The sequence below is a fragment of the Argopecten irradians genome, chromosome 5 (genome assembly GCF_041381155.1).
Source record: "Argopecten irradians isolate NY chromosome 5, Ai_NY, whole genome shotgun sequence".
In the NCBI taxonomy this organism is placed as follows: Eukaryota; Metazoa; Mollusca; class Bivalvia; order Pectinida; family Pectinidae; genus Argopecten; species Argopecten irradians.
Genome location: NC_091138.1, coordinates 13332476 through 13352556, shown reverse-complemented (window position 1 = coordinate 13352556; position 20081 = coordinate 13332476). Strand labels below are relative to the sequence as shown.

Here is a 20081-nt window from a genome sequence, read left to right as displayed (position 1 = left end):
TTATGCATACCATAAGATCTCCAATAATTTAAATGCATGATGGTAATACCTTATTACAAATACAATCACAAATAAGTTGCGAGGAACTGTATAATAAATACATGAATTTAATTTGATCAAAATTCACCAGTAGATAAGGACATGAAGTTATGCATAGGAAATGATATTATTTTCTTGTTTCAGTTCTTACAAGCATTAACTTACTGTTGAACGTATTTTTTGAACATGTTTGGTCTGGCTTCTTTCTCGATATCCCCAGTATAGCATACAAAGAGTTCGTTAGCAGGTCAATAATTCCGAATGTTTCTGGTTTGCTCGCCGTATCGTTTCTCACATTTGCAATACTCTGATTCAAAATAACGGCAAAGATGGTCATCAGAATCATCATGACAAACAAAACGTATGTGAAGTAGAAGATTTTAGCCAGAGTAGGTGAAGCCTGAACCATGATGTCAAGTTTGTTTTTTCCAATGAGTGAATTACAGAGACTGCCCAACGCGGTAAACACACTTCTGTAATCGTTCATTTGGGATCCGAAAACTAGGAACCCGAACATCGCCCAGGCCAGGAAAGCGATGCTGAATATAACCCCGAAACCAAACAAGTCTGTAGCCGCATTTGTTATGACATTTGCAAGTTCTGACATTTTCTTGTTGTATCCAAGTAGACGGAGTAATCGTATGTTGGATATGAACACTAGTATTGAAGAGGTAATGTTGAATATCATATCCCAAATGACCACGTGATTAAAATTGATGAAGGCAGTTTTGTCATGGTAGTATAGGTCCATTGCCTGTTTTGTGAAGATATATCTCATGACCCAAACCGTCACTGCTACACAGCTCATCACCACACAGGAAACATCCACCAAGTTCCAAGACACACGCAGACACTTACAGCCATCTTCACGCAGTTTCATGATCAACTTGACAGTACCAAATACCATCGCAATTAGGTATATTATATAGCAAATCACTGCATACACGCCCAGGGAACCAGCGTGTTGGTATGGTCGGAAGGGGTAGATATCAATCCATGTAAGTAAGCCTCCATTTTCAGTAAACTCGGCCAGAAACACCGTATATACAAACAGGTTTGTGTTTGCATTGTAGAGTGTGAATTCTAAGAAGACCGCTCTTGTTTCTCGATTTATCCATTGGTATCTCATCAGTTCTTTTATAATATTCCTCGAACTATCCAGACCGTTCTCGAGTTTTAGGATGAAGCCACCTCCTCCGTAGGTCTCGTACTCTCCTGTGATAGGTGTGCCCCAGATGTCCTCAGACCTCTGGTACCGCCAGGCATCCATAGAGTACAAGTACGGACTATTACAAGTGATGGAAGTATTGTCGTTCCAGCCAACACAATAAGATTGGTCGTCTTCTTTGTATATGTCGTAGCCGGGAACACAGTCTCGATTCTCCACCAGTCTTCGACATTTTCCTTTGAAAAGAAGACGAGAGTTATTTGTTTCAAACACTGCCCTTAAATCAATGCGTTGTTTTAAGAATTTAAGTACAAAATATCTATAAAAGGCAAATTTCCTTTTTTTTTTCTGTCGTATACGTTAGTATAGAATTATGTATAATCAGTATATTGATATGTATTCTACTCGCTATCGAAATATTGTAAGTAATTGTAAAATGTGCAATTTACAGTTAAAACAGTAGTTATAACGATACTTTCTGGCCCCAAACATACTTAAGGATGTAAACCTCTGATGTCCAGTCCCTTTTAAGCTTCGTTTAGACATTGATCAAAGAAATTATAAGAATTTCAAATAAAATTCACCAATATCTATAAGTTGCAAATTTTGTCAAAAATTGACATTTCTATCTTTAGTAGATCTTTTATATTGGAATTTTAAACATTTTTTGCTTACAGATGCTCAATCGCTGACAAATGGTATTTTTTCACTATCAAAAACGGGAGCAGACGATTTAGTGTTTTTCTTCAGTTACAAAAGTTACTTACTTTACACCATTATCACCATTGGAAAGTTTGAGCTTCTAATTTTACTTCAAATTAAAATTACAAAAAATGATTACTTGCATCCTGAAAAAAAATCATTGCACAAAATCCCATATGGAATGAAACAATGATTGCGCATGCACCAAAGGCAAAACGAATTGATTTTTTTTATTATTATTTTGTGTCAATTAGACACATATATATACACGATTAAACACCAATTATTGTTCAAGTGATTAATATCATTTATGCTATGTCGGCGGTGGAGCATCTTTTAATTATTTTTACTAAAATCATCAGTGCGTCAGCATTTTTAGCTGTATCGAGTTATATTTTCCCGTAAATCATTACTATGTTCATGGTCATTAAAATATCAAGCATTAATGTGTGAAATGATACCCATTTGTCACTTTACTATTACATTTAATGGTAAATTGAGCACTTTTTTCACTCTAAAATATTGAAAAATAACAAATATTTAAATGGTAAAAAGAAAGCACACCAACCACATATTTTTTTGTCTAATTTAGGAAGTTCAACATTTGCCCTATTGATATGCAAAATATTTATAAAAATTCAAAACCAGACCTGTTTCTAGAAAGGTTAAATCATGCAAAAAATGGTTGAAAATTTTGATTTGTCAGAGGTTTATATCCTTATGTCAAAAATGGGATTCAGCTATCTTAGAGATCGGTTGCATTATGCAGTTGTGATGTCGGTGGTATCTATTTCGAGAAATTGGTATTTTGATAACTAACAAAGCAATGCGGTACAACCTCTGGACATTCGGACGAGTCTGAGACGAGGTGGACCTATCTTGGTGTTGACGAGATCATTGATGTAGAACATGTCCAGTTGTCCCATAGGTTCGGCGTTATAGTAGTTTTCAGGAAAATAATATTGGTAAAATGTACCATTCAGCCAGGTCACAAAGTCCTCAGCATCACGAATCTGATATAAAAATAACAGTATATTCAAATATGAGAATATTGGAAACAAATGTGAAACCTAGACTAATGTGTTTTGAGCACCTAGCATTTGGTCTTTGGCAAATACAAAAATAAAAAGTCAAACTAATCATGATCCAAATACATTTATCCAATGCTGATATCATGTTTAAAAGGCCTTTTTAAACTCTCTTCTTATCCTGCATGTATATTCATACCTAACTGACGAAGAAAACGATACATCAAAAATACCTTCCGGTTGCCATCATCATCATTATTGACTTTTTGTGCATCTCACAAAACAACTTTTCTACAGTGATTTACAAATAACTTATATCATTTAAGTCTGATCCAGATTAGATAGGAAAATAACCGCGATGCGAGAAATTTTCCTAGACATTTTTAAAAATAAAATGGCAAAGTTTTAAAATAGTTTGTAAAGTCTACTTTTATTTTGAATGTAAGACACTGTGACTTGGATAAAAAGAATAATGTGACGTTGAAGAATTCGATTTTTTAAAAATTATTTCATTGAAATTTATAACTAACAAAACACGATACTTCGTAGTTTTCATCAATATTATTCTAGTCTATTTAGTTTATCACTTAAAAGTTATGCGACAAAAAACGTTTCTGGCGATATGTCTGTAGTTGCATATATAAAGTTGTCGGAAGCATCTTGCAAAACATTAAGGTTTGAAAATCAAACTACTGAAATAGCATTACAAAACTTATCTCATAAGCATTGTATTTGCAGGCTAAATACTGCCTAGTAGATTGTTTTTATCATTTTATCATCATTTTGCAATGACAACGAATAAACAGCAACCACACAATCCATAAATAAACGACGTCATTGCTTTCTATAAAGTATCATATGATATGCAAACACAGTATATATAAGAAAATCAATTATCAAATTCAAAGTAGAAAAAATCAACACAAAACCATTGATACATTGTATATATAAATAAATGGATATGATCAACATATACCTAGGTGAGCAAAGAAAGATATTGAATATATTAATCATCAAACATAAATACCGATTAAACAACATTTCAAGTATAGAACAATCAAATGCGTTTGGCAAATCGTAATAAAATATAATTCATTTTGCTAATAACGATCATTAATAACGATTTACTGATATTTAAAAATCACCTTATCATATCAAAAGTAAAAAAGTAGGTTGTCTCTTCTTATAGGCTTTAAAAAATGACGTAATGCGTTTTAGAGGAAAATGATGTTTTACAAATGTAAAACTGTTCGGAAAGTGTATAGTTGAAGTTTTCGAGCAAGAAAGATGGTGACAAAAATCATCTCCAGTGTGCTTCAAAACGCTAAATAGCCGACAATTTATATAAGAGACGGTATTTATTACATATGTGTCATGTGACTAAAATGTAGACTAGTTCCCTTTGGAATAGTTTTGGTATATCATATAATCTATTAGAATATAAAGATTAAATGATTTAATAACTTTTATCTATTAAGAGAGATTAGTTAAGAGTTTGGTTTTGGTATAAAATATTATCCGTGAAACAAGTATTTATGTGAAACATCAGATGGTATTAAATTTAACTTGCATATTAATTTTCTCTGTACACATACGATAATAACTTTATACCTGTCGAAATCCTGTTTTAGGGGGGTCCATCACATTAAGGATGTGAGTTTTGTAGTGGTAGGAACGTACGTCTCTGTCAATGTAACTGATGCTGAACACAACATAGGAGAATATAATGTAGAAAATGATCTCCAAAAACGTCTGCAGTGCCTTTCGTTCATTTTCATGTTGTAAACGTATTCTTCTAATAGCATCAGTATCGATAACGGTATCGTCAGATAAAACCGATGAACGGAATGCTAAAATAAAAGAGGGGTAAGTCGAAACAATTAAAACTACATATAGTAGGTTACATATTGGGACGCATTGAGCGAATAAGTTGGGAAATGTCATTTTTTCAATGTAGGGGAGACAACACTTGTACTACAACTTATTATTGATTTCCTAAGTGCTTTTGAATATTTGCTTAATTTGTTATCTATCAACAATTAATATGTCTAAAAATGTTGTATCGCGTACAATTTCATTTTTTTTTACATCATCAGTATTGCAGACAAGTATTCTCATCCAAATATATTTTAACTTACATATAAGGTCACGGATATTGTTTCCGTGCATTGTCATGGCCACTTCACGAACTTTGTCTAAATTCATTCTTGGTGCTTTGGTTCGAAATGGTTTTCTGCAAATGACTATCGGCACCATTGCAAACAATAGGACCTAAAACGTATAGAGAAATGTATTACATAAATAGCGTATAACGTAAAAAAATCAAATACGGTATCTAAATAAAGACTATAGTGAATTTAAAGACTACTAAACTTTCTTGTTTTGAGATCAATGGTTTAAACAAATCATATAATGCTAATTGTACTCTGAAAACCTTTAGTTAACATGAATTCTGTGATGTTTGTTGATTGATTTATATTCATTTGATTGATAAATACATCAATTTTACAAACATTATCTTGTACATTTTTATTTCTACTTTATAATCAGTTTAACTCACAGCGTCATTCATTACTCAGGCACATCTGCTATTACATATGTACTCGGAATTGTAATCCATGCTATAATGATTTTATCTGTTTACTTGTCTATATGTTAGCTTTATATCTGTGTTTTTACTTCTCAGTTATATTACCTTCATAGGATCGACAAAGACAAAAGAAGTCGTAGATGAAAAGAAGAAGGACATCAGCCACTCCTCCGACTTATCTGGGCCCCATTCCATACTGTACAGTAGGAGGAAAAACGAAGATGCCACAACAGCTAAGGTGATAATGGCCCACGCTATGTACCGGACAAAGAACGGAAGAGGCAAATGGTCCATGGAGTAAAGCAGTTGGTCATCAAAGCATATCATTCCATCTTGGGCAGTATATTTGTTCTTCGTCCTTTTCTGTTTTTGCCCCCTCTGCTTTGAATATGTAAACAGAAGTGTCACGAATATAACTGGGCCAGTTGTGATGAGGATACCAAATATTGATATGTATACTGTAGAAAGGGAAAACTTCATCATTCCCACAGATATGTTAGCTGCCTGATTTGCCTCCTCCGACTCTGACTTGAAGAACATGGCATTTGTCAGCATGGTCAATATTAGCAGCATAAGAATACATGACACACGTTGGACGCGAGTGAAGCTGCTTCTCTCCGGACGCATAAAGGCGGAGAACCATAGGTGGTCCTCGGTCATACCGTGTCTTAGATACTCAGGGAACAAGACATTGAACTCACTCAGCTTTTCATTGTTACACACTGGGATTGTCCGTATGGTCTGTCCGTCTTCGTGTTCAGTAGATAACCAGCTCTCACAAAGAAACACATATCTGAAAAAGACACAACGTATTCTGATTTTAATCGGCATATAAGTTCAGCATCAATTTTCATTTCTAACTTTCTTTCACGAATATCGAGTTCTGAAGATTATATCGACATCAAGATTAATATCTCTTATTGCAAAGTCATTATTTTTTCAATTATACCGTTTGTTGATGTGAAGATCGTCTATTGTAACTTTATGGAGGTTCCATGAAGCGTTGTTTCCTTTCCCAGAGTTGTCGTGCCATATTCTCAGATATTGAGGGTTACCAAGGGATTCAAAGGTTCCCATTACAAACGTGCGCACGCTGCTCGTAGGGAAACCCTGCAACCAATTAAAAATGGGTATTTATTGATTTCAAAAATTACACGAATAGTAATGAAGCAATAAAATTTATAAATACATATATCTTTGATAATAGAGCTCAATGTTCCGATATTTTCAAATATAATGGTGATCGTATGTCAAATATTTTATTATGTCAGTTGAGAAATTTTGCTGGTAACCTTAATACTGATCTCTTTAATTCTCATCTCAGTGACAGTCCAGCCTGCCTGTGTGGATTTCAAAAACGAAGATTGTGAACACTATTTTCTATACTGTCCTTTATACGTCAACCCTAGACGGCTCCTTTTTAACTCTATCTTGGAACATGACAATGATATACCACTGTCAACGCAAGCATTTTACATGGCTCTGAAAAACACGATATTAACATAAATAAAGCTATATTGGATAAAGTTCAGTGCTTTGTCAGGGAAACCAATAGATTTCGCTGAATTTTGTTGAATAAATTTCGTTGAATTCGTTAAATGTCTTGTAAAATTACTTCATTTTTCTAATTGTAATGATATAAACTAGGAGACATTTTCTATATGATGTTTATCAATATGTAGCTTGATGTTTTAGGATATCATCATCATTAGATACAAATAGCAATTGAGATTATTTATGCATGATTTGTATGTACTGTTAATATGTAAGGAAAGGGCGTGGATAGGCATGTTGCCTGTTGCCCAAATCCGATTGTCTTTAACATCAGACAATAAAATATTCTGAAATGAATAAAATTCATACAAATTAAATCGCATGCTTTACTCATAATATGACATATATTGCAAAATAATATTTTCAGTGAGTTTATTTTCATTTAGAAAAAAATGCTAATTTCAAATAGGAGGTATCGGCCCCTGTCACAAAAAATGTTTTACGAATCAGTTCTTCAATTAAATTCAAAATCATAAATTAAAAAAAAATACATACAATTCATACACAAATTTACACATTCTCTTACGCAACTATCGAACACTTTATTTGCATCTAAGTTCTACTCTTTGCTTCTTTCACAAAATATATCAGAAGCATTTAATTGCTTACAAAACGGATATGTCTTTGTATGTATAATTGTCATTTATATTTTATACGGGTAATCGACTCGCACACCTTTTATCTATATAAAACATCTCTCGATTCTAACGACTATGACATAACCTTTGATGTCATCAGATGCTTACTATTTTGTCTCCGTTACTCAGGACTCTAACACCCGAGTCCTTGTCTTCGCTACCAACGACGAAGTTCACGTTAGATGTAGTTCCTGATCCCCGGGTCATGGCCGTGTGTACGGTTAACAAGTAGAAGTATTTGTCACTACTGTCACTATCACACAGGAACAGGGTTTTCCACTGCACAAAGATTAGCATGAACATATTAAACAATACATAATCAGGTATATTGTAAATAAAAAGATTTGTTTTCACAGCGACTTGTTTTTGTATTTTTTATTTTGAATTTTTCATGGCAATTTCATTACCAGTTTTACCGTTGAACATATCATTAATGTTATTATAATTTTATCATAAATTAAAAATCTTTTCTATAATATTTTTTGTCTCGAGAAAAACAGAAAATTTAAACGTTGGCTATAGAACATAGGAATATGCTAAACAACTACATAAATCATAACTGTTTTCTGGCAAAACATAAATTCATCGCGAAAAGTTCTTTTGACGCAAAAATGACAAGATACATTCTAAATAAGAAACATACCCTTTTAAGATCTTGTTTGTCTTTCCTCCTGACCCAAACACAAGTTATCACAAAGAGCACCAGTATTCCTATAAGCGTACCATACACAGCAGCATTACTGGCATCAAACTTCGACCAAACCGTTTGGAAGTTAATGCTATTGGCGAATGTGGTAGCAAATATATTCCCGACGGCTCCTGGACAGCTGCAGAAGGTCTCATTCAGGGTGGAATAGGGCAAAACCTTCATGTTGGAAAAAGTTCACAATTACAGCAAAAGGAATATGAATTTACTCATAATTATTAATTATGGGATATTAAAAATAACAAGAAATATGCATTTCAACGGTATGTGGATGGATATGTCCATGGTGTATGGCAACAGGGATTTCTTTACATATCTCGCTGTAGATAGAGCTCTGTGTCTCAGATAAATCTACTAGCTCTGCTCAATTTGTCGAAAACGCAAACCCACTGGCTAGTCTGTTGGAAGCTGCAAAACTACTCAATAGACTAAAATTATCTACCTTGTGGTTGTTCTTCCATTTTGTCATACATTAGTGTTTAAAGTTTAGAGCCCAGCGTTCTATATATGTACTGTAAACCCCGAATTTAACGAAACATAGAAAAATGAAAGAAATTTATCTGGACGTTTAAAAAAAATGTGTTTTTTTAACTGTTTGCCTGTGATCACAATATTATTTGTGCATACAGTATACAGTATAGTTTCTAACAAGCTGATAACTTATATTATTATTTTTACTACAGCCATTTTGGGGACCGAAGTAAAGTATAACCAAATAAAAATGTTTGATGATTTCAAATCAAATCGCTATACAACGAACAATATAACGAATTGAATTCTGAAGTCTTTTCAAACGACTTTTACTGTATATTGATTAGCAAGTAGCTTAATGTAACAAGCAACAAGATTGTATAATAAGCATAATGTTTCTATAAATGTATTAATGCGAAACTATAGACCATGGCATTTAAAAGTGTAATATATAAATGTTGATTTGGTAGGCAAGACTTACAGAACAGGTAGTGGAAGTCCAGGTCTGTTTACTTTCGTCCCAAGTGCGGCAACCAGTAGTTACAATAATCATGGTAAAATTGGCGTCAGCAGATTCGAACACTGACGAATTAGATACTGAAGTGTGATTGGTTGACGTTTGATTTACGTCTGCTGATCGACGTCTCCGCATTCTGTTACTTGTTTCGGGAACCGATGGCGCTGTAATAAAGATTTAACGTGAGGCTACCGAATTTGGAACGCTACCCAAAATAAAACACTTTTAAAATATGTGATACAGAATTCTCAGTAAACAATCTAAAATAACAATAACTCTACTGAAAATATGTAAGGTGGTAAATGGTAACTGTGGTAATTTTTAAATGGCATTTTCTTTTCTAACACTTATTATCTCTATATAAACATGAAAATAACGAAATCGTGAAAACATCCAGGAAACGATGTGGTGCGACAACCCTAAAAACACCATATATTTCAAAACAAGAAAACAATTGCTTTATGGGATATTTATGACAGATATGTGCCTGAAATAAACTAAAAAATGTTCGAAGTTTCCTGAAATGAATTAACATTTTTTCTAATGTCTAGACATTTTTTTATGAAATCATATCAAGCAGGTGTTCCATTTTGGGTACGCGAACATGCTGAAACACCGGACTTGCTTCAGAGCACTTTATTTCAAAATATATGCACTGTTGACAAGGAAACAAATCATAAAATTAAAACTGAAGGCACCTATTTGTAGAAAGTTAAGAGAAAAATCTGGATTCAAGCACACGTTAGAAATTTTTGATAATAATCTTCAAAGAGTGTTCCAATTTGGGTAGCGTCACGTTATATACTTTTCATTTGGTCCGTAAGGGTATCCCAACCCGGTTAGAAGCTTTTGAATACTAGCAAGTCGAAATTGTTCACATTTATTTTTCTTCTATACTTCAAACTACAAATTAAAAATATCCATTCAAAAGATTTGTTTTCAAATATTCACAATCCCGTGCTAGCCTGCGTCCAAATCGATGACGTTATTGACATTATACAAGAATTCCATAGTAACCTCTCATGCATTGATAGCGTCATATACTATTTCAGTGCGTGTAGTCCTTCAGGGTTATCATTTTCTAATCAAATTGTGATTAGCAAATTGCCTGATAGTTTTATTATGTCGAGTTTTAAACCGCGGAAATTTCAATGATGCTATACACAAACATATAACTACATATGTATATATTATATATATACACGGGATAACACTCTCCCTCATAGCACGTTAAGACTAAATATAGTTAAGGTATATTACATTCGTGCAATGAAAATATCAATCAAATCACTTACCATCGATAGGCTTCAGTGCCAAATAGGCCTTCCCCGTACCAAGCGTGTTTTGTGGAACGAAAATTTTAAAGCCGTAGTCTTCGTTAACCCAATCCCTGATAGTCATACTATATGTCCAGTCAAATGCTGCAGTTGTTGGCAAATTACTTAACTGCAGGTAAACATCATATAGGCTAAATGAGGTATAATCAAACGGATTGAAGTCATCTGGTCGGATGTAGAACAAAATGGCATCGTTTTCACTCTGCATGTTAAATGTGAAATAGAGCAACTGTTCTGGGTCCTCTGTGGAGTAAAAAGGCTGGTATCTCTGAGAGTAAGCAGCGCCTTGATTGGGTATTTCAATGTCCATGCTGATGTTTGCACGAGAGCTGTTAGGATATTTGATATCCACCAATATTCCTTTTGATGTCAATTGTCCTGCCCCTTTACCATGATACTGGGGAATCTTGTGGAACACAGCAGTCTAAAGCAAATCACATGCAGATTAGTTTTCTTTTCAGAAACACACCACAAGATTATCTTATCCCCATGATTGAGGATAATAATTATAGAATCGTTATAATAATAATAATAATAATATACTTTATTTAGAGTCGATAACACTTTGAGTCACAGACTCGTCTTCCAAGTGGTCGACATAAAAATATACAATATTTACAACATGGAATATATCATAGACCATACATATTACAGCGTTGCATGTATTATTATAATGGATATCACAGTCAGATTATCACAGAAAATAGTAAAAATTAAAAAGGCACTCATAAAGCTCATGGTTCATAAATATATGGAAAAATAAAAACACATCTTAAAGAATTAGTGTCTAATATACATATATGCCAATATGACAAAAGAATAAAAATTGACAGAATATATGCTGTTATAGCATGTATTAAAATTGATTTTGTTTGATTAATTAACGATAGTTTATTAAGACGATAAAAGAACAAAAAGTGCTGGGTTTACTAAAAATAGGTATTAAGAAGCAAGTGATAATTCACTTTATTGATTTTTATTGATGAAGTGAATTATAGAAATCGTTCACTCCCTTTGGGGTGACACAGGATAATCTCAAGCTGAGGGGAAAGATTCTTTAGTTATCAAGCAAGAATCTTATGCCGAGGATTGAGATCTCCTGTTTCACTCGAAAGAGGGTGAATGATTCGGTTTCTCTTACCCAATTACTGTCTGTCCCTAGGGTGAAATATGAAAAATCTCAAACAAGTAAAATTGCGGATATCCCTGCCCGGGGTAAGAGAAAAGGGAATTTCGACCCTTGTGGTAAGATTCTTAACGTGCCTAAGCTGTGTGTTTGACAACTTAAAAATATTACTTTGGAGTTGTGAAAAAGGTAAAAGAGAGATAAAAAAGATGTTTTAACATCACTTGCACTCCTCCACTTTCTATTTCAAAACCACCACAGGGTAGTTTTATTGAAGTTAAGTTAGTAGTATTTCTACCGAATCTGACGCATTTTTACATAACAATAGGACGTAAAGAAGCAAATCATGAGAAAATAAATCAAATATGAAATACTAACTACGTAAATGCTTGCTGCTACTTCGTTTAAAAATGACAGATCCTTGTAACTAACCCAGCATATTGATGAAGTGGATTATTATCAGAAATAAACCTTGTGTAACTAGTCCAGCCTATTGATGAAGTGAATTGTCATCAGAAACAAGCCCTGTAACTAGCCCAGCCTATTGATGAAGTGAATTATCATCAGAAACAACCCCTGTAACTAGCACAGCCTATTGATGAAGTGTATTATTATCAGAAATAAACCCCTTGTAACTAGCCCAGCCTATTGATGAAGTAAATTATCATTAGAAACAAGCCTTGTAACTAACCCAGCATACTGATGAAGTGGATAATTATTAGAAATAAACCTTGTGTAACTAGCCCAGCCTATTGATGAAGTGAATTTTCATTAGAAACAAGTATTGTAACTAGCCCAGCCTATTGATGAAGTAAATTATCATTAGAAACAAGCCTTGTAACTAACCCAGCATATTGATGAAGTGGATAATTATCAGAAATAAACTTTGTGTAACTAGCCCAGCCTATTGATGAAGTGAATTTTCATTAGAAACAAGCCTTGTAACTAGTCCAGCCTATTGATGAAGTGAATTATCATCAGAAACAAGCCCTGTAACTAGCACAGCCTATTGATGAAGTGAATTATCATCAGAAACAAGCCCTGTAACTAGCACAGCCTATTGATGAAGTGAATTATCATCAGAAACAGGCCTTGTAACTAGCCCAGCCTATTGATGAAGTGAATTATCATCTATCATCAGAAACAAGCCCTGTAACTAGCCCAGCCTATTGATAAAGTGAATTATCATTAGAAAAAAGCCTTGTAACTAACCCAGCCTATTGATGAAGTGGATTATCATCAGAAACAATTAATATTCTGTAAACCAATTTTTCACTTGCGATTTATTTTCGCGGTAAATTCGCTTAAGTTTATCTCTGCGCATTGATATCTTCAACAGCTCTAGCACAATTAAATTCAAATAAATTTCCATTCCATTTGAATCCGCGAAACTTAATCTCCGCGAAAAATGTTTTGAAACAGAAATCGCGAAATTATGTAACCACGAAAGAAGGTTGGTTGACAGTAGCATTTTCCTTGACAAGCAATTTACAAATTTCGCAATTATTCTTCAATTCGGAAATTTTTCAACAGACCATCATTTTCTAACATTTGATATTACAATGAAACTCCACTTCATTAAAGATACAAATACAGAAAAAGGGGTCTTTAAAGCAGAGTGGTTTTTCATACAATACAAACATTTTACCTGAACATGTAATTCTTCCGACGTATTCAGATTGTTGGTGATGTTAGTAAGGTCCAAACGAAAGGCCGTTTTATTGTGTGTTTGGTTGGCGAGATTTTGTAATGTAGTTTTCTCCAACGTCATAACAACATTATTTCTTTCTATGACATTTTCTGGTTCACCAAATAACACGGTATTTCCTATTATATCCAGTGCCTTTCGCAGTGCTTCCATCATGTTATAGGCGGTCGTGTTGACCTACAAAAAAGCAATCGTACTTGACAAAATCTATATAGTGCGTTTTACGCAGTTTCTAGTGTTGAGTTTAAATATCGTCTGTCTAATCAACTCTGTGAGCGCCTATAAATATCCATTGGTGAAAAAGAACATTCACAGAGTTTCGCTTTCATTACCTCATACCCTTAACCAAAGGATTACCTAAGATTTGTCACAGGTAATGGAATAAGGAAAATCATTATAAATGAATTTAATCGAATTACAGATTAAATTGGATAATCAAATGTAAACCGAATGTTTTCCGGCTCTTTAATTAGTAGGCTCAAGCTTTGGTTAAGAGAATTAGTTCCCCTTTATGAAACGCTCCATTTTCTCTGCTCAGACGGACAGACCAGGTGAAAGTATATTCAGGGAGTATAAAACTTTATACCCTCGCTCCCTCCCTGTGTTTTATATCCAAATACTGCTGTTGTTTTTCTTTACTGTTTTAGTGTGGCAGTCTCCTGAATCCACTAACCGTCATGGCTTCCCTGCTCATTACGGACTTGGTGGAATATTTTATGAACCGGAAATGCTTCCAACAGATTTTGGACTTATCTGATTTATAAACAAGTGTTTGATCATTTTCGTGAGTGCCTAGCTTCCAGAATAAATTTGGTTTGTTATTAATATTACCCATATTCATGGGCTTCTGTTCCCAGAGCTCATGAGGGTATTTGTCTGTGAAGCCATGACCATTTTTTCCAATTAAAAGTATACAAGTAAATTTTTTATTGTCTGGTTTTCTGTGACTATTTGATAACTATACTGAATACACTGTTTTAGCACAATTTATCTTTATACAGTAACTTTTATTTAATCCTGAAAGAAAACATACGATACCAAAGATATATCTATATAAACCCCCGTCACCTGTCCTGAAGCGACTCGTGTATTGGCATCTCGTTGTAAGCTGAGGTGTTCATCATAAGCCTTCATTATCTCCCCTTGTCTTTCGGCCTCCTCCTCACTTGTCAGAGTACCGTTGATGGGATATAACAGGTCGTATTCCTGAGCAAACCTTTCGTAAGTGATCGGCTCCACCACGCTTAACTTATCGGGAACAAGTTCACCAAGTGCTTTATCCACAATATCAAACGCGCCTAGTTGAAATAAGAGAAAAATCGAGTATTTGAAGCAGTAAAGCAGAATATGTTAATGTTTGAGGTAAATATGTATATTCTGTTAATGTGTAGCAAAAAGATACAAAATGAGATCAATTAGAAGTAACTGTTTTTATCCAAATGTTTGCATTAATTAAAATGTATTAAAGTGTAATAAAAATTTCCACTCGATTGTCGTATTAAAGCAAGAAGTTGAATCTCAATAATTATTTTAAATTATCAATCAGTAGTATAAAACTGCACATTACGATTATACCTTCTGTTCCATCGAGAATACTTTGCCAATTTTCAACAGGAAACGGTCTCATCAGTGGCAAATTCGCTAAATTATTAAGAAGATGAAGAGAAGTTTCCACTCCAATGTCCTGCCAATTCGAGTAAAATTGAAGTTCATTAAGATTAATAGAATCTTACATGGGTCTGTAAAATGGACAGGGATATCTCAAGCCGAGTGAAAGATATTGACCGGTCAACCCGAGGCTTGCCAAGGATTGACAGCCAAAATCTTTCATGAGGGTTGAGATATCCCTGTCTACTTCACAGACCCATGTTTGATTCTTTTTCTCCTATACGTAGCAGAAAAAGTGATGAAAGTCCACTTAGTTTCCAGCTTTGTGATAGCGCCATTAACAGGAACGTCGTAATGAGTAAAAATTGATGACGTCATCTACAATCAGTTACGCCGCATGTATTGATGACGTCACGTTATTGTCTAGCGCGTGTGAGCTGTCTTATACCAGCCTGTGTAAGATAGAGATATCTTTTCCCTAACAACCGCGGAATATCCCTGTGAAGTATGGGAGAAATATTAGTTTACCCTAAAATATACTGCTTTGAACATTAATTCCATTACTATTTGATCTTCATATATTGAAAACAGTAATTACATACCTGGTAATGATAATGAGTAACTTACCAGAGCAGAATCGTTCACGATGTTCAAATTTTCTAAACAGGCCTTTGCTTTCTGCATGACATTGTTTGTGTCGACCGAATTTAAAGCTTCGCTTGATTCCAACGATACAGCGCCTCTTAGTGTTCGCATCAACTGAAAGTTTTTCTGCAGGAAAATTAGAAACAACTCTCGTAAAAAATTATGTCAAATTAAAAGAAAATGAAACAGAAGATTTAAAGATTTTCTGTTTGTGATTGCTGGCTATTGAGAAAGAAATCAAATGACTCATAAGAAACAATATTACCGTCATCATTTCTTGTCCAAACTTGCTGGTTCCATTGGTCGATACCTGGTGAGAAGAATTGTAATTTAATGTACCTTGCATTGGAAGTACAGTAAATAAACAATAAGTTTACATTGGCTATGTAAAATTATGGCGTTTCACTTACAAAACTATGAGGTAAAAATCGATATCTACCCGCAAGGGCAAATAACTCTGTAGTATACAAATGCCGTATACGTAACAGAGCGCGTGGTGTTATACCAGTCTAACCAAATCTGTGGGATGTGTATAAACACAAGTTAAAATTTGAGGATGTCATTGGAACTATGAAAAATATATAACAAAGCGTTTGTAATCAGGTCTCTACTCTTTGACATGTTGTAAACAAAAGATATGACTTATAAGGAAGGATATCAGTGTAATTGTCGGTTTTCACTTTGTTATGCAGTCGTTCAATTATAGGGATAATAGCTAATAAATCAAGTTAGATTTATTGATAAATGATCTTGATATTCCTGAAATGAATTTCGAATCATACCTTTTCGAAAAACATAAAATTTCATATGAATAATCTACGCACATTTATACTGGAAAGTATAGAAGTCATCGATCCTACGAACTGCACCAACGCCATCTTGTTTCCACCACCTTCCAGTGGATAGAAAATAGAGTCAAACGTGTCGAATAATGCATGTAAGGAAGTGATGTCGCTCTCATCGTTTGGTACGAAAGACTGGTTCCGGTATACCTGATGACGGCACAAACAGAATATGTTGGTATGGAAAGTGATATCTAACAAGTTATCTGCGATTGAGGAACAAATTTTAGAAACAAATGTAACAAATCAGGCAAACTTTTACTTAAACAATTCTTAACGTGACATCTGACAAGTGCTCAACTATGTCGCCAAATAAAAATAAGATTTTAAAGAAATCGTTGGAAAAGCCTTTTTAATGATAATAACCTCTCTTCTCTAATATAATCTGTTTCATTTATACTAAAATGAATGCTTTTACAGATTTGAAAGTGTTTTATGCACGTCTCCGTATTATTGTCTAACTTTCATATGCCAATGATCTCCAACATACTTCTTTCAGTATCTCTCACACGGAACTTTAAAGATATATATAATCGAAGTTGACGTTTTCATTTGAATAATCTATATATTGTCTGTATTTTTATTTCCAGAAGCAGTAGTTATATTCTCTATTCGTTGTAACATTAATTACCTGTAGCTGGACCTCCCTGTTTTCCGTCACATCCCCGTACATGTCCTTCACCTTCACAAGAACAGTGACGTTGTAATCGAAAGCTTCGTCGCCCACTTGAAGTCTAAGCTGGGTTGCTGAATTTTCGCCTGAAAAAAACCCCTGAATCAGTTCCCGTGTATCGGATAGCTATTCAAGGACAACTTTTGGTAAAGGACCTTGACCTGTCACATCTTTCCACAGTTATCCGTTATGTCTTTCACTTTGTCCCCAAATACTCGTGCAAGTCTTCCGTTCTTATCAAACTACATCGGTCAGTAGGTTGGCAAATTAATAATAAATCTTGGGCTTCTGGTTTAAAACAAATTCGGTCACACGATAACTTAAAAGCATTAGCTAATATACACAACAATGATGACTGTATACATTATAAAATGACCAATGCACATATCTTTCATTTTTATACATTAAGAGACCGTGCCAATAAGCATCGAGCTTCGTACACTATATTAGTGGAAAGTGTGAAAATCACAGAAGTTGATGATTGTTTGTTTATTTGTTATATATAAAGAACTAATCATAAAAAGTTGGTTGATATGAAAAAATATTTTGTGTATCCATGGCAACCGGGGGTATATACAATTATGTATGTGAAAAAATGCATTAATCTAAAAATAACGAAATTTCTTAAAATTTATGCCATGTTTCATAATGCACAACATTTTAAATTGATTAAATCCTTATAGGCGTGTGAAAAATTAACAAAAAATATGTTTTCATAATTTTCTTAAGATCCAAGAGGCCGGAAACCCCCAAAATATTAGTTAAAATATGTTGAAATGTTGCTAAAAGTAATGAAAAATTTCTCAAAATCCATACATTGCTTGATAATGTTATTTATACTAAAACAATAAGCATTAATTGGTTAAAAATAATCAATAATAAAACTGGAACTCTCCATTCATGAAACAACAAAAGGCGATCTATTTACAGAACAGCATGTTTTCAAGCCTGCATAAATTTGCTGTTAACTATGTTTTTGGCCTTAATATTTGTGGAGGAATGGAGAAGAAGTGACAGAATTACTTTTGGTACTTTTTTATTATGCAAATGTTTTAATGAGACAGAAATTGAATGAATTCCAACAAAAATCACTTCATATATTCTATTCTATTGCTGGTGCCATTCTTGTTAGTAGACCTAACAGTTGTATGTTGTACTTAATTGAAATACTTATTTTCATAACATAAACTTATAGCTATATATAGTTTGATGAGAGTACATTAACCAGTGGCAGAATCAAAGACAAGTCTGGCGGGGGTGGGGGTGGGGGTGGGTGGAGGGGGCGGTCGCATGGTTGTCAAAACTTTTTCAACCCTTCTGGATCCATCACTGATATCGATCACGACCATATGGTAAAGATAAATTGATAAAAATTTTGAAGAAACTGACTATTTAATAATATCTAGAATAATCTAGGTGTATAAGTTATTATAAATATACATGAAAAATAAAAATAAAAAAACATGCAATATTTAGTAAGTGTTAGTAACTTATTAAATTATTAATATCTTGAATGAATGATTGTTGGATATTCCTTTTCTGTTTTAGTTTCTGTACGTCCTTTAAGTGCTGTACAGCTATTTATTACTGTTATTCGTTAGTAGTACAGGAATTATTTCTTATGTAGACTCTATATAAATGAACTATATTATGTATTATGTAGAAACATTTACATACCGGTATATAAAATTATTTTATGTATAGTCAGACAAAACAGAAATGATTTCAAGTACTCTAATACTAGTAATATAGGTTACTGATTGTTCTCTTAACAAGAATATTTCATATTGTGACATTTTAAGTATTTAAGATAACGATACAAAAGACTGACACCCCAGTGCTTAAACCAATATGTGTGTAAAACACCAACCTGGAAACAGTCGGTACAGTCTGTATAACTTAAGTGTCAATGTTTCTTGAACAGTAAAACACGGATGAATCGAATCATCGGATGTTTTACTGCAATTCATATCATTTAATTGTTCCACCATAAAACATACACAAACGTGTACATATATGTGTGTGTGTTTTTAATGTAGTGTCCCTCTGACCATCCGTACAAACTTTTCTGTCTCTAATTCTGATTCTATTAAGCTTAATTTGTTAAAATGTTGACTCTGAAACTTGTGTTGCCTATGGCAATATTATCTGTATCATTTAATTTTGCAAACATACATTCTGTTTTAGAAATCAATTAGTAGTAAATTTTAAATATTTTTTTTTCTATTTTTACTTCTAGAATGACATCTGCATTAAAAGACTCAGTGGATCAGGTATTGCTGATGGACCAATTGTCAATGTGTACCAAGTTAAGAAAGTTCCACAAAATACCAGTGCGAGACCCATAGTAATTGTACATACCATCGAAGGCGCTTGTTCTATACTTAAAATACATGGAGTTCTGTCTAGCAGACATTTTATCACTCTACTTTCACCAAGCAATTGATATGAAGCTGGATACTCTTAATATTAGTTTAACGTCCTTTTAATAGCCAGAGTCATGTAAGGACGTGCAAGGTTTGTTGGTGGAGGAAACCCGGCCTACCCGGAGAAAACCACCAACCAGCAGTCAGTACCTGGCAACTGCCCCACATGGAATTCAAACCCGGATCCAAGAGGTGGAGGGCTTGTGGTAATATGTCGGGACATCTTAACCACTATGCAGACTCTTAGTTGTGAACTGACCATCACAGTTTGGTGAAGTGTATGATATCAAAAGACCAAAGTGA

At 33.9% G+C, this 20081-nt stretch overlaps 1 protein-coding gene across 3 annotated transcripts in view; it reads right to left on the bottom strand.

The window, feature by feature from the left end:
• Positions 1-20081, bottom strand: part of LOC138322914 (polycystin family receptor for egg jelly-like) — a 65244-nt gene that overhangs the window by 2145 nt on the left and 43018 nt on the right. For all 3 annotated transcript variants that reach the window (XM_069267137.1, XM_069267138.1, XM_069267139.1), the window contains 17 exons: positions 17311-17438; positions 16662-16829; positions 16103-16147; positions 15820-15963; positions 15160-15268; positions 14653-14882; positions 13525-13761; positions 10709-11174; positions 9378-9577; positions 8363-8584; positions 7828-7998; positions 6477-6637; positions 5633-6320; positions 5076-5208; positions 4549-4787; positions 2748-2922; positions 205-1443 (listed from right to left, as the gene is read on the bottom strand). In XM_069267137.1, the coding sequence (XP_069123238.1) occupies positions 205-1443; positions 2748-2922; positions 4549-4787; positions 5076-5208; positions 5633-6320; positions 6477-6637; positions 7828-7998; positions 8363-8584; positions 9378-9577; positions 10709-11174; positions 13525-13761; positions 14653-14882; positions 15160-15268; positions 15820-15963; positions 16103-16147; positions 16662-16829; positions 17311-17438 (4755 nt within the window). The remainder of the gene's footprint in view (positions 1-204; positions 1444-2747; positions 2923-4548; positions 4788-5075; positions 5209-5632; positions 6321-6476; positions 6638-7827; positions 7999-8362; positions 8585-9377; positions 9578-10708; positions 11175-13524; positions 13762-14652; positions 14883-15159; positions 15269-15819; positions 15964-16102; positions 16148-16661; positions 16830-17310; positions 17439-20081) is intronic.